This window comes from Pan troglodytes, chromosome 12, assembly GCF_028858775.2.
Source record: "Pan troglodytes isolate AG18354 chromosome 12, NHGRI_mPanTro3-v2.0_pri, whole genome shotgun sequence".
NCBI lineage: Eukaryota > Metazoa > Chordata > Mammalia > Primates > Hominidae > Pan > Pan troglodytes.
In genome coordinates, this window is record NC_072410.2 from 59677527 (window position 1) to 59692127 (window position 14601).

Sequence of the window (14601 nt, forward strand, 5' to 3'; positions counted from 1 at the left end):
ATACACACATACCTGCACACATTCCCCCCGCCCCCCAACAATAACCCTCTTCCTTTCACTTCAGTACCTACAGACTTGCCGGTTATCAGAAGACACGACTCTCCCTAATACGACTTCAAAACTCTAACAATTCAAAGTAATGACGTGGAAAATTCAAGATATAAATATTGGTTTTTCATTGGTGTGGAATCACAAATTTCCTCAAATCTTTAGCAGAGATGACCCTTTACAAAAGACATGATAGTTTATACTGCTTAAGAATATGACTAATTACTTTTCAATTCGCATTCGTGTGTCAGTAGGGCCCCCTCTGGGATGGTGTAAACTTATTCAGCTTCAAATGCAGCCCAGTATCCTGCCCTAAGTTCCAGAGGACCATTTTCCACATGAAAAGTCTTACGGATAGACAAACTTCCATTCAAGCCAATGTCAAGTTTTCATTGCAAGAAAGTAGCAGCCGTGTTTAAGGTAAGAAAGTTTCTGCTTTTATTGAAAATTTATATATGACTCAGTATTGTAATAAATAAACATAACCATTTTCACAAAAAATGACAGTGCTATGCTAAAGAAGAAAATATTAAATGGGGGATTTACTTGTAGTGGCAAGACAGACTTTTTATCAATACAGAATAAATATTAACAGCATTCGTGAGCCAATGTTGAGACCCAACAAAATGTAGGAATCAAGCATGATGTAAGAAATAATTATCCAGAGAAAAAGATGGTGTATTCTCGGATGATAAGACTGTCTTTGTAAACTGGTGCATATCAATTAGTCCCATCCTCACAGCTCACCTTCAAACCACAGGGCTTGTTTCTGGCTATGTTAAAGGACCATCCTCTGAGGAAAGCAGAGGAGAGGAACTCCATTATCCTTACAGTGAAACGCAACCACTGCAGAAAAACTCCGCTGGTAAATAGAACACAGTTTAATAAGTAGATTGGATATGATCTAACTATAAAATTTAGGTAACAGAGTAAGTGTTACATATGGCAGGACTGGAAAAAAATCATGACATTTTTCTTATCCCCTTGTACCCCCTCCCACTGTCATTATGCTATTACCAACAACAACAATAATAATGTTTCAAATTTTCCTCTGATCAAAAAATGAGAGAAAATAACGAGGGAAGTGTTTTTGTTCTTTTTCGAACAGTTTCTTGAACACCTCCAATACCAATCACTCACAAGGTGTCTGTGCAAATCTATTTCACAGGATTTCAAGGAAATTGTTAACTCACAAAAAAATCCTTAAATGAAGCTATTTTGGAGTTCTGTATATTATTTGGAAAGGAGGGAGGAAAAGGGTGGTGGTGGTAAAGTAGAGGTAAAGTAGTACAATCCAGCCAAACAAAATGTTAAAAGTTTTAAATCAACAATGAGTCTGACTTTTTCTGGTTTGGGAAGCAAGACTCTAAAATGTTGGGAGAGATTCTTTCTGATTTGATGGCTACTGAAGAACACATTTCTCCTCTTTCTTGGCCATCTTGCCTTTGTTTTGCTCCAGAGTTCGCTCCAAATGCTCATCTTCTTCTTCGGCCCTGGATGTCAGACAAACAGGACAAACAGGAAACAAAATTATTTTTCTTCGTGGAGGGCAGAGCAGCACTCCCCCGTCGCCCAGTATTTGGATCCCCAGCGGGAATGGGGAGCACCAGGCCAGTGGGAGGCTGCCCCGGCCCTCCCGCGACCTCTGGATTGAACTTTCCGCACACTTCTCGGCCCCTCGGCAGGTGGCCCAGCCTCGACCCGACCCCACTGCCCACTCACTGCTTCTCCTGCGCGTCCAGGTCCCTGACGAGCGCATCGCGCTTGTTCACCAGGGCCACCAGCTCATCTAGCAGAAGCTGTTCGCGTCGCTTCTGGGCCTCGGTCTTCTGCCAGTCTGCAGAAGACGGGAGGCTAGTTACCCACCGGCAGGGCCTCCGAACACCCGGCCCCCCGCCCTCCCCTTCCCGCCTTTTCCAGTTTCCTTATATTTCTCAGCAAACCACATTATAGAGCCACTAGCTAGTGTTTTCTGGGGAGTTTGGCTGTTGTGGTGAAGGCTTCCTCGCTAAAAGTCTACTTCCTAAACAGGTCCTGTGAATGGAGATGGCTGCAGCAGGGTTGGAACCTGCTTAGAACCAGGTGTGAACTGGTGGCTAGCCTGAGGTGCGCACCTGAATCCAGCCAAAGTGGGGGAGGGGAGCTAGAGGCCCAGAAGAGGTTGGCCCAGGGGTTGGTAGTGGGGGAAGTGGGTAAATGAGGAGGCGGGAAACAGTGATGGGCGATAAAATCATTCTGAAAAGGCTAGAGAATCTGCCTGAGAACCTATCCTCCTCCCCCACCCCCACTCTCACCCCAAACAGCCCATTCTTCGCTAATTTCCTCTTCGCTCTATTTTAGCAGTTGGATGTATCTCACACTGGGCGCCATATGCTTCACAATAACTTTAAAAGTAGTGAATCGGCTAATTAGCATTTTTCTTTGAAGTAAAAAATAAATTTGCTCTGCAATATTACACTGCAGCTCTCGATCGCATCACAGCCAGTTTTCTTTTGGAGACGTTTGCTGGGTGGTTTCAAATCAAAGCACTTTTGCAAAGGAAAAATTACATATTTCTTTCTGAAACCCTATGTTAAAGGTTGGAAAACCCGATGGGCAGTGCTCTTTCCATGGATGGGGGGCTTTTTTTTTTTTTTGAAGGTTTTAGACCCCAATAATATATTTCCTAATCTTTGCTGGTCTGATGATTTCCTTAAGATGAGCAGCAGTTTCATTTAATAGAAACAGGACCAAATCGAACATTTAAAACACTTTTGAAACCAAAGCCAACTGCTCTCTGGCCAGACTGTAAGGGCTTGTAGCTGTCAATCAACCCCCAGTCTACCCCGCCTCCCTCATTAGGAAGGTAAACAATGAAAAGAAGAAGTAGATGATGAGGCAGATAGCAGAACAAATGAGGACCTAGAGGGAAACAGGACACCAGCTTAAAAAAAAAAAAAAAAAAAAAAAAAAGAACCATGGCCACTGACTCCTGCAGCCCCCTCCCCCAGCAAATGCACTTTCCAAAAAACAGAGAGAAGTGCAATCCTTTTGGGTTTCTCTCTTCTCTCTCCATTGCCCTGGGCAATCATGTTAAAACTCACATGGCTGGTGCTTATTCAGATAAACCTAACAATGCACACCGCTGGTTACCATGTGAATCTTCACAAACCACACAAGAATGTGCTGGTTCAAATCCCCCCCGACCCCCTCCAAAGCAAAATTTATTCAAGACAGCAAACTGCTCAGCAGCTTTATGAAAGCAAATGGTGCTAGAGGGAATTCTATCTTGTATTTACAAATTAAAAATTAGATGCATCATCATGCAATAAAGGTTAGAAAAGCAGCAAAAAGCTAGACTGTTTTATTCAATTTATCACTATTTCTTTCATTATAAGCTCTAACACATACATACATATTTATATGAAACATGCTATATGTTAATTATCCACATTCGATATAAAACCACACAAATACATTAAATAACTGATCACTATTACATTTTTATTTTAAAAATGAAATATTCTATAGCATGGAGATGAATACAGAAACTATTTGGAAAGGGTTTCTTTGAATATAATAATTTAAAAAATAATAAACAGCAAAATTGAAGAGCAGCCATATATATCACAATTTTATTCTTTGGATTTAAATGCAACTGAGGAGACGAATGCTGGAAAATTTTTTAATCTGGTTCTTGTTCTTAAATCAGTCTTATTCAGCAGGTAAATTAATAGGCTCTCCAGGTTGAAAAGATCTTAAAGGTCATCTAGTCTAATTTCAGGTAACTATAATTCTAGAAATATTATTTCAGAAAAAAACCTAAATGTGTAATAGATTTGAGACTAAATTTTATATTAAGATTACTAGTTTAATGAATGTTAATTTTTTTCACTTCCAACCTCAAGAAATCATTCTGATTATAAGCTTTGATTTATAATTATTTACTTCGAAACCATTTTGCTAACAGCTTTACAATTGAATACATTTTCAAAAATAGAATTAAATTGAAAATTATATTTAAAAAAATTAAACCAAGAAAACATAAATTTTAACAACACATATAATTTTCTTAATTATTCCTTCTCTGAACTTGACCAGTTGCTTTTAAGGCTTTAATTAGTAATTAAAAATACCAAGATTTCATTAATATTGAAAAAATTAGGACTTTAACAAAATGGATAAAAGAGGACATTAAAGAAAATTTTAACCTTTGAAGTATTGAGTAATTTAAAATATCTTAACTTTTCCCTAGCTCAGTAATGACATTTTCTATAACTGTAATGAAATCATTTAAAAATTAAGAATATTTAGGTAATTTTCATCATTTCAGAGTCAAATTTAAATGACATTAGAATTTAAAATATCCCAGCATAAATTTATAGGTTTTTAAAATATTAAATCTGTCATTACAGTGCTACATTAATATCTGTCTACAAAATATTAGTCAACTGTACAGGAAATAGCAATGTGCAGTGAATAGATTTTACATTAGCAAACTATACTTTTACTTCATGTTTGTTTTCTCAAAATGGGAATAAATTATATAATATATATGTACACAAACTCATACATATGTATACATATACATATATATTTGAATGCTAATTTGAGAAATTAAGTAAACTATTTTTATCTTTTTTAAAAAATGTAATATTACATTTAAAATTGATCAAGATTCACATTCGCATGTTCAAGCCTAACTGCACTGACTTTGGCTTGGACAAACTACAATGTGGGTTCTGATTAATTTAAAGATTCCAGTGTACTTTTGCTACAAAAGCCATATCCTCTTGTAACAAATAGGATTAAGTTTTGATGCTGCATTTGAGCCAAAGTGTTGAAATAAAGAGATTCTGTTTATGTCCATCTGCACTGAGCTGTTTTGTTAGTTTAAAAAACTCTTTTTTATATATAGGGCCAATTATTCACTCCCTGATTCAGTTTATTTGCTGAAGTTGATAATTACCTTGAAAAAAGGCAAGAGAAATACCTATAAACACTTTAATAGAAAGGACCTAAAGTTCTTGTAGTAAACCTTCAACCTTGCCACTATAAATAAGCCTGGCACTTTGATGAAAATTAACACTAGTTTTGTAAAGAGCACATTGGGGGATTGCAGTCAAGTCTTATCTTTAGTTCCAGTCAACTAGCAATCCTGAAAGAGTTTGCATCATCATCAGAACAGGCCATTTGATAGGATTCTACCGCTGTACCTAATCAATCTATGGAAGACTGTGGCTGTACTGTGTAACAAAGCTAAAATAGATTTACAAATGGGGTTTTAGGGGATAAGCTCCTCCACAGGATTACATATTGATTTTAAATATAAAAAGCTTATCATATAAACCATAACTACAAAAATAGTGAACCTATGCATAAATCCCTTTAGAAGAGCACCCACTTCAAACTCTAAGCCAGGAATAAATCAAGATGTACAAAATCCTAGAGAAGATCCATTTCTTGTGCAGAAAATGAACATACCACTTTCTAAAAGCCCACCCCAATGTGTGCAGAAATGAATTTATCTTTCTTGAGGGGGCATTAAATAATCTGGAACAAAAAAAAACTATAGGAAAAGTATCTAAAAGATGTTTGTTAGCTTGAGGGATCCTACAACTTAGTTCAGTAGAGTGAAACTCCTGCTATGAAAAACACCTCAGGAGAAAAAGAGTAAAAAACAGGCCAAAGTGATTATGGATTCTCAGAAGAATGGATATATTGAATATTTTTTTTTTTTTGCTCTCAAACCAAGCTGTTAATATTTCTTTCAGTGTGCTATGGTTATCAATATTCTATGCTGTTCTCCTGGTGAATGGTTTCAGCAGCAGATTTATTTGAAAAGATTTTAGTTTATTTATTACTAAAACCATCTTATGGCTACTAAGTAGGAGGGATGGGAAAAGAGAAATGAACTTTAAAATAAAAGAAAGCAAAACAAAACTAACTACTGTTGCTTATTCATGTGTTTTTTTCTGTGGTGTGTTAACACTTAAAAAGGCTATTCATCTGAATGTGTGTCCACTCTAAGGGTTGGCTCAGAGGACACTGTCTTCACAGAGCTGGTCTTCACAGAGCTGATCTTCACAGTGATCACCACCTCTCTGGGACATCCCAGCCCATGTACTGCCCAGGCTAGTGGGGCAGGCCTCTTTCTTAAGACAGTATCTTTATTTGTAATCAACAGGCTGCTCCTTTTCTCAAGTCTCCTTTTTCCCTCAACCAGCAATGGAAACTGGCCGAGAGATTTAAGGCACAGTCATATATATACAGACAATGTATTTAAAACACAAAAGAGAATGATAATGCAAAACACTAACAACTGTAGTAAAACTGCTTTAAAAAGAAAAATATTTTTCCCCTTTTCTTCAAATATATGACTTTCTACTGCTTTTCTGTATGTGCAAGCAGGTCAGGCAGATAAAATATTCAATTATTTAACACTGTAAATCTGGTATATAGGGATAGGACTGCTGATGAAATTGAATTATTTAATGTGTCATGGCCCTGCTTTTAAGACAGTTATTTGGTTATAACATTGGTTTTGGGGTTAGAACCAATATCTATCTTAAAGTCAACTGTATTGTATCAAGCTGTATTTTGGGGATAGTTTATCTTTTTATACGTGAAAGCGTAGATAAAAATGTAAAGAATATTCTGTGTTGAGTGTAGTGTACAATGAATCTATAAATAATAAACTGTATGATGAGTTATATGTATTATATATACTATATATAAACATTATATATTACACATACATATATATAATATAAATAGTATTTGCTGTGTCTACTTTTCAACTGACTATTTTGCTCTTTTAAAGACTATACCATGACTACAAAAACTATATCAAGAGGAAAAATACCATTTAGTATAGTTGTGCACTTTATTTCAATGGCAAGTTTCACAGAACTTCTTAAATAATTTTGACAAATTTTATAGTCATTATCAATGCTATAATTTGATACATCTGGGTAGCCACTTGAAGGAAATTGGCTAACTGAAGCCTTTCAAAATAAGGTAAATCAGATTTCTAAATGAGGATATACAAATGTTGCCAGTGATATTTATCAAATGAGTTTATGAATATAAAAGTAACTAAAAATGAAATGTCTACAAGCATATATGATAGTATTTAGACAAATAGCATGCACTTTGGTGACAATATTTATTAAAATATTTTAAGAATATAAGGCTTCACTTGGCTTTCCCTTATGTACTTAAATTTCCAGTTTCTGAACTAATTAGAATTGACTTATTATGGATCAGGTACCTTATCAGGTGAAGAACAAAATTACCATGGACAGTCAATGGGTTAAGAGGTCAATATAGAATAGGAAAATCAGTTTGCATTGATTAGACAAAAGGTCCATTTTACAGAGCCCAAAGGATTAGCTTTTAAGCAGACATCTTTGAACTATAAGACATTTTCAACTGAGATATAAGGAGAACAGCATTATAAAACACCTAAGAATTAAAAAAAAATCATATATAGTAAATGCCAGATAAGCTAGCTGATGTTTACTGATATATGAACCATGCATAGGATTACTATATAATTCATTTAAAAGCTTTATGAAAAGCATGAAACTGTTTCATTTATCTCTTATGCCAATCTTTGCCCAGATATTCACTTAATACAAGTTGGAATCTTAAGAACTGTAGTAGACTGAACAGGAATATATTTCAATGTTGACATCAATTAAATATTAAAGTAAAATTTAGAGTCTGGATGTAAAAAATCAAAATGAAAAATCTTTTCCAAACCTCCCGAGTGGAAACAACTTTAAATCACACTTAAGTAAAATGTAATTAAATCAATCAACTCCTTATATTTTCCATTTTATGGACATATAAGCTTACTGAATCAAAAGTTAAGACAATTTTGTGCTATTATTAATAGCAAACATAATGATTATCTATCTGAATTAGGGTCCTTAAGTTCATATGGATACTGCTTTCTGCCTCCACGGCATTTATTTGCAATTCCGGAAGGTCCCTAGTACACCAGATCTAGTAAGACCAGAAGTGTATTATATTCTTTAAATCTCTTTGACAACTGACACGTCACATACCTCACCCCACCATAGCATTTCTTACCTTCAATGGCTAGCATTGCCCTCAATTCCCGGTTCAGCAGCTCATACCGTCGTTCTAAATCATGTTCTTTTTCCCTGGGCAAGGTGCAAAAGTTCATCAATATGCTAATTACTAAATCATTAAACACTTAAAAGAACCTTTAGGTTACATTGATTTTAGGACTCATAACTGACTTTTCTCTTTAAGTTTAAGCCACTCCAAATGAATGATACACAAACCTAAAACCTTCCTCAGTCGAATATTTACTAGTGCTATTATTTTCCTCCTTCAATTCTGAATGTTACATAGGTATATTTTAATCTAAGGATAATTACTCACTTTCTTCATTGCTTCTTGTAGTAAATGCCAAGTATAAGGCTATTTTCTAAAATATTTTTCATAATTTATAATCTCTTTTTTCCAAAACTCCATATGAAAAGAATACAAGAAACATGAAAGTACCAGCAGTGCAAATTTAATACAGAGACCACAATTCAGGATTTGTAAAGTTTTGTGCTTCTTCATAACTCTTTTATCAAGTTCAGGCATGGCAGAAATTATAAAATTAGACTTTTTCACTAAAATAAACCACGTAAGCCTGCTCATTCTCACGCTAGGTGGCATACTAGAAGAATACTGCTAGTGAGCAGAAAGGAACGTGCTTAAGTCCTCCGGTGAACTAAAATGCTAAAAACTAAGAATGCTTACATTTTGTCTAGACTCCATTTTACTGTAATTCTTATAATCACAAAAAGGTCACTTTTGTTTTAGTAACTTATCTTTTATCCCAAAATTTAGAGTAACATCACCTGAGACTATAAATGTACTTTTGTCCTTATTAAGAGTTATTTTATTTAACTTAGAATTTGTTGTTAAATAAACTTTAATTTTATTTATCTTCCCCTCTCTCAATATAAACCAAACTTCCTTTCCTTGTATAAGTGATTTACTTCTTAAATACAATAATTGTTTATATTCCTTGGCTTTCTGTATAATAAACACTTTTTCAGTGTCTACTGTTCCATTTAAAAATTCTTATAAGATGAAAACCGTCATATACTATTTTTTATTTTTTTATAAAACATGTAATCGCTAAGGAAAGGGAAAATACCGAATAAATATTAAATCCCAAAGAAGGCAATAACAAGAGGCCTAAGATTTATCAATGTTGTAGGCAAAACAAGCATAATGATGAGTACTTACAGAAGAGAGAGCTGATTCATTCTTCTTATTAAGGCATTTTTCTTATTAACTAACATAAACCATTCCTGCATCATAGCTTCTTCTTCTTCTGTGTTCCTTCCTATAATTCGGGAAGAGTTACCTTTTACTATACGATGTTAAAACAGGCCAAATAGTAGTTTAGCACATAATTTTTTAAACATAGAAAACATTTTACTTATTCTAATACTATATATTAAACTGCTTATAAGAAGGTTAAAGTCTAAGTCCTGAAAAAAGAAAAGTCAATGTTAAGGTGGTATTATTCGGCATGCATATTTTACTCTCCGTGAACATACCGATAGATCATATTAACACTAAGTAGAGTAAACAAAATGTCCTACCTTTTAAATTCTCCCTAGAGGCTGACTTGCTATTATGTTTCAATAAGGAACTCACAGTGCTGAGAGACATATGGTCATGATTAAAAAAAATTAAAAAATCATTATGAGACTCACAAGACTAGCAGGAAGATCAGGGAAGTCCAGAGATTGTGTGAAAGCTTCCATTTTTAACAACTTGCTATTTTCTTATTTTCCTCCCCAAAAGTAAACTAGAGATATATATGACATTTTGGAACTCATCATCCCTAATAGGGTAGACTACTTATAAATTACTAAATACACTGTAAATGACCAGGCTACAAAAAAATACCCACAGCTATCTATGAAAAAAAAAATTTAATGAACATCATGATGTTCAGAAAACATGTGAGCAGAGTGACAACTGAACATTTTAGATTATAACTGATTGTACACAGGAGATACTTAAAATTCTCCATTGCTAATATCCATCCCATCATCTAATACCACCCTGCCACTTCCTCACAAAGGCCAATATAATCCATATTAAGGATTATAATATAGTATATGTTTGGCATTTGTTCATGTAGAAGTAGGCCACAATTATACTGAAGAAAAATATTAATTTTCCTAGCTTCCTTTCTCTCCCTTCAAATTATACCTACTCGAATTTCTAATTCTTCAATGTTTATTTATTGAATTTTTCCCATGACTGGTTTATTGTTTTGCTAAGCTATTATTTAATATTTCAGTCTAACTTCTGTATGGCATTCATAAGGTTAATTTAAATATCTATTAAAAATTAAATAATTCCCCTCAGATTGTTATTCCCTAAGTTTGATTTTCTTTTCAAGTAAAATGTCAAGGATAGCCCTCTTCCACCAACCCCACACTTCCCTTCTCCACAGGTAAGTATGATTATAGTTTAACATATCTCCTTGAGACCACATTGATAGCTATGTCTATCACACATGTGTATATACTGTATCTATAGACACATACGTTTCTTTCACATAAAAGCTCATATTACATATTCATCTATGATTTGTTTTGTCATATTGTCCAAATATCTATCTCATTCTTTATAGTGCTTGCATAAATTATGAGCATACCATAATTTATTTAAATATTTCTACATTAATACAAATTTAAATAATTTTTAGAATACAAATAGAATATAAAAAGCTAATCTGTGTGTAAGGGATTAAACATGTATTTCAGAGCATCCCTATAAAATAGATAGCTGTTGTTTACCAGTAGGGAGAATAGTTGAGAATATATGCCTTCATTCAATGCTGTTAAAACTAATGGTACGAAGCCGACTTAGGACAGATTCTTTTAGAGTCTGAACAAAAGTCTTTATTGTTTTACAGTATTTTTAATCTCTCTTTTAGGGTAGCTGGTTTTGTATTCACTTTGGACCATGTGATGTCTTGACACTGGTCATGTGATATAGGCTGCGATAGGCACAAATCCCTGGGTAGCAACAAAAGAAGAAAGAGTAAAAAGAAAAAGCTGAGAAAAAGCTTGCAATTTGGAAAAAGGCCAATTGTACCCTGGTGAAGGCCTTTTTGATCAGTGAAATGCCACATGTGTGCAATATTAATAGGTGTAGATTTTATGATATTTTACTTTCCGATTAAAGACTTAATTCTTGTGTTCATAACCTATGTGATTTCTAAAAATATAGACTTATTAAAACTTTCTTTTGCGTTTAACTTAACCTATAATTTGAGGTTTTCAGGCAATACTAGAAGCCATCAGCCTACTCTTAAATTAGCATCATTTTCTTCAATGGAAGGCTGCTTCCTTCAGAATAACAATATTGATGTGGTACTGTGTTATTTTCAGTTTAACTTATGCCTATGAATTCTAGTGAAGAATAAGAGATCTCCTTCCTCTAATTGTTAGGAAATGACTAATAACAAAAGAATCTCATGTTTTACAAGGAAATAAGCCTAAAAATAAGAAATATTTAAGGACACATTACTCATTGCTTCACAGAGCATTTAACTGGAAAAACATATTTGAAGATAAATCAATTCTGTATCACCAAATCCTTATCTGCGATAGTATACAATGATGGACATCTATACGTAACCTCATACTAAAAAAATTAAAATTTCTTCTAATACATCATTACACTATTGTTTTCAGGGCTCTCAAATTTTTTTAATTTAAAAAGTTTTTAAAAGCCAGTAAGTTGAACCATTACAAATTAATCCTGACTTTAATAACTGGTTAAAGACCCCTTTAGCTTTATAAGTAACAAAAAATATTAAAGCCTGTGATCACAGTGAGCTTTTCTCATTTCTCCTCTAACCATTTGTTATTTAATCCAATACTAGTAATCCAATTTGTCCATCAGACTTTTAAAGGGCAGAATGCAACTTCCTCAGCTTAGACACTTTTCAAAGTACAATATATTTTTCAAATGAATGCTGGATGTTTCATTTTTCCCAACTGTTCGTAGCTCTAATGCATGAGGAAAAAAAGAACAAGATGAACATTGTTCATACTGATTAAGTAAGAGCTCATTAAAGAGCTGTCAGTGCGGTACTTTGAATATGCATGAAGCATATAATCAGATCTAGTACCGTCACTAGAGGAGAATACGGTAAGTACAAAGGATTGATTTAATTACTTAGAGTGGGCTGTGGTGGTAAAGCAGTCTTGTTAGTGCAAAAAGAAAAAGAGGTTGTATTCTGGCACTGCTAGAAAAAAAGGCAGTTTTAGCTTCTGCCACAATACCTAATCTCAGAATAAAGCACTTTACATTGTAGCTTAAAATGAAGACTGTCATTATTTTATAAAATGGCCATAAATCGTTTAATCTTATTTAACCTAACCTGGTTAACTACCTCTTTTTCAAAATTATCTTTAATTTGTAATTACAACCACATTTTTGTCACCTAGACCAACAATAATCCTTTTTAAATTTTTTTTCAGTTTCACCATTTAAAAAATTCAAGACATACACTATTGAAAGCCATTTTGAAATTAAAAATGACAAAATAATATACTACAGTATACAATTACTAAAATGTGAAAGCATGGCTGAGTTGTTACACTATATTTTAAAACATAGTACCTCACGTTTATTATAAATAAATTACCAATAAAAACATAAAAACTACTTAACTAGTTTTAACCTTAACATTTTAAAGTATTGGACTACTTAATATAATCTCTGGTAATATTTTTTCCTACTTTGTTTCCTTAAAAACTTGTTTTTTATTTTGCCTCCAAGACAATGTAACATTTATTTCGATATCACAATCCTTAAAGTCAGTTTTTTCTTTTAATCCATTATTGCAGCTGGAGTATGATTTGTAAAAATTATTAAATAATCAAGGATAATGATAATAGCAGGAAAAGTAACTATTTGTAAATATAACTTCAAATTATTCTTCCTATCACATAGTTAACAAAAACCACTTGATAGAAGCATATGATGCAGAGCAGTACATGCAATAGTCAGTGTTAACTGACAATATCAACTACTTTACATTACATATCTTCCAAGAAATCTTCAAAGTTATTATTTTTATTTAGCAATTCATTCATTTATCCAAGAATCTGTATGTAATTTTTATTTATTTTTTCAGAAGTAGTATTTTCAACATAAGTTTTAAAATGAATAAAAGTGAGGTCAAAAACCAGAAATTATGAATGTTTTAAAAACTGTCTTCTCATTAGCTTTTCCTAATTAATCTTTCACCATAAAATTATCTATCTATAAAGATATATTTTAGACAATGAATTCTTATATAAATGCAAAATAAGGAATAAAACAATTTTAGCTGAATAGAAGACGAATTCAATGGGAAAGAGTAAATACATATAAATGTAGGCTGCTGTTATACAAGTACACAAATTCAAGATTTTCTACCATGAAATCATTAAAGAATGCTGAAATCTTGCCATAGCCCCATAGTGGTGATGGCTGAGTAGTAATCACATATAGCCCTTAAAGGACAGAACATAGCAAAGCTAAACCAAACACAAAAACAAAAAAACCTGCCATTACAAATTGTCCTGATGGTGATTATAAGAATATGATGACCTTTGAAAGACATATGACAAAAAGACATATGATACATGAAGGTATCCAAGTAACTGGTATTTAATGGACGAAAGAGATGAATTTGGTGCAGTTACGTAGGGTCATGTAGACATTAACTCCAAAGCCAACATTATTGCAGGACTCCAGTGCCTCAGTTTTAGAAAATATTTAAACTTAGGAAATAGAGCTATATTATGAAAATAAATTTTACTACAAATGTTTCTGATCCAACAATATCCTCAAACAGCATCAGCATAGAAGAATCTCATAATCTTGATGTTTTCAGCAGTTTTAATTGTCTTAAAACCATTTGCTCAGCCTGATATATTTATAATATTAAGAGTACAAACTTTGGGAAAAATCCTGTCTCCTTTGGTTGAAGCAAAAGAAAAACTGCCATATTCTCTCACACATATCTTTTATTTACCTGTCTGCTAAGACAGAATGTGGGGAGAGATGTGAGGTAGCAACTTTCTACACATGACTTCTAACAGACCCCTGTGCATGGACTTTCTACAGGAGGAGGCACAGACAACTTCACCAAAGTTCTTCCTCAATAAACTTACGCATAGGAAGAAGCTATTTCTAAAGGTTGGAAGTTTACAGCAGTCTTCTTGTACCAACTCCTTACTCCTTAATGGGGTCTGAACTGACTTTTTTTTTTTTTTTTTTTTGAGACAGAGTCTCGCTCTGTCGCCCAGGCTGTAGTGCAGTGGCGCGATCTTGGCTCACTGCAACCTCCGCCTCCAGGGTTCAAACAATTCTCCTGCCTCAGCCTCCAAGTAGCTGGGACTACAGGCGCCCGCCACCACGCCCAGCTAATTTTTTGTATTTTCAGTAGAGACGGGGTTTCACTGTGTTAGCCAGGATGGTCTTGATTTCCTGACGTCATGATCCACCCGCCTG

At 33.8% G+C, this 14601-nt stretch overlaps 1 protein-coding gene across 46 annotated transcripts in view; it reads right to left on the minus strand.

Moving 5' to 3' along the window:
* Nucleotides 1–462: 462 nt before the first annotated feature.
* Nucleotides 463–14601, minus strand: part of EHBP1 (EH domain binding protein 1) — a 364085-nt gene continuing 349946 nt past the window's right edge. For all 46 annotated transcript variants that reach the window (XM_063789818.1, XM_054678447.2, XM_054678444.2 and 43 more), the window contains 4 exons: nt 9310–9409; nt 8128–8201; nt 1771–1885; nt 463–1541 (listed from right to left, as the gene is read on the minus strand). In XM_063789818.1, the coding sequence (XP_063645888.1) occupies nt 1451–1541; nt 1771–1885; nt 8128–8201; nt 9310–9409 (380 nt within the window). In that variant the 3' untranslated portion in view covers nt 463–1450. The remainder of the gene's footprint in view (nt 1542–1770; nt 1886–8127; nt 8202–9309; nt 9410–14601) is intronic.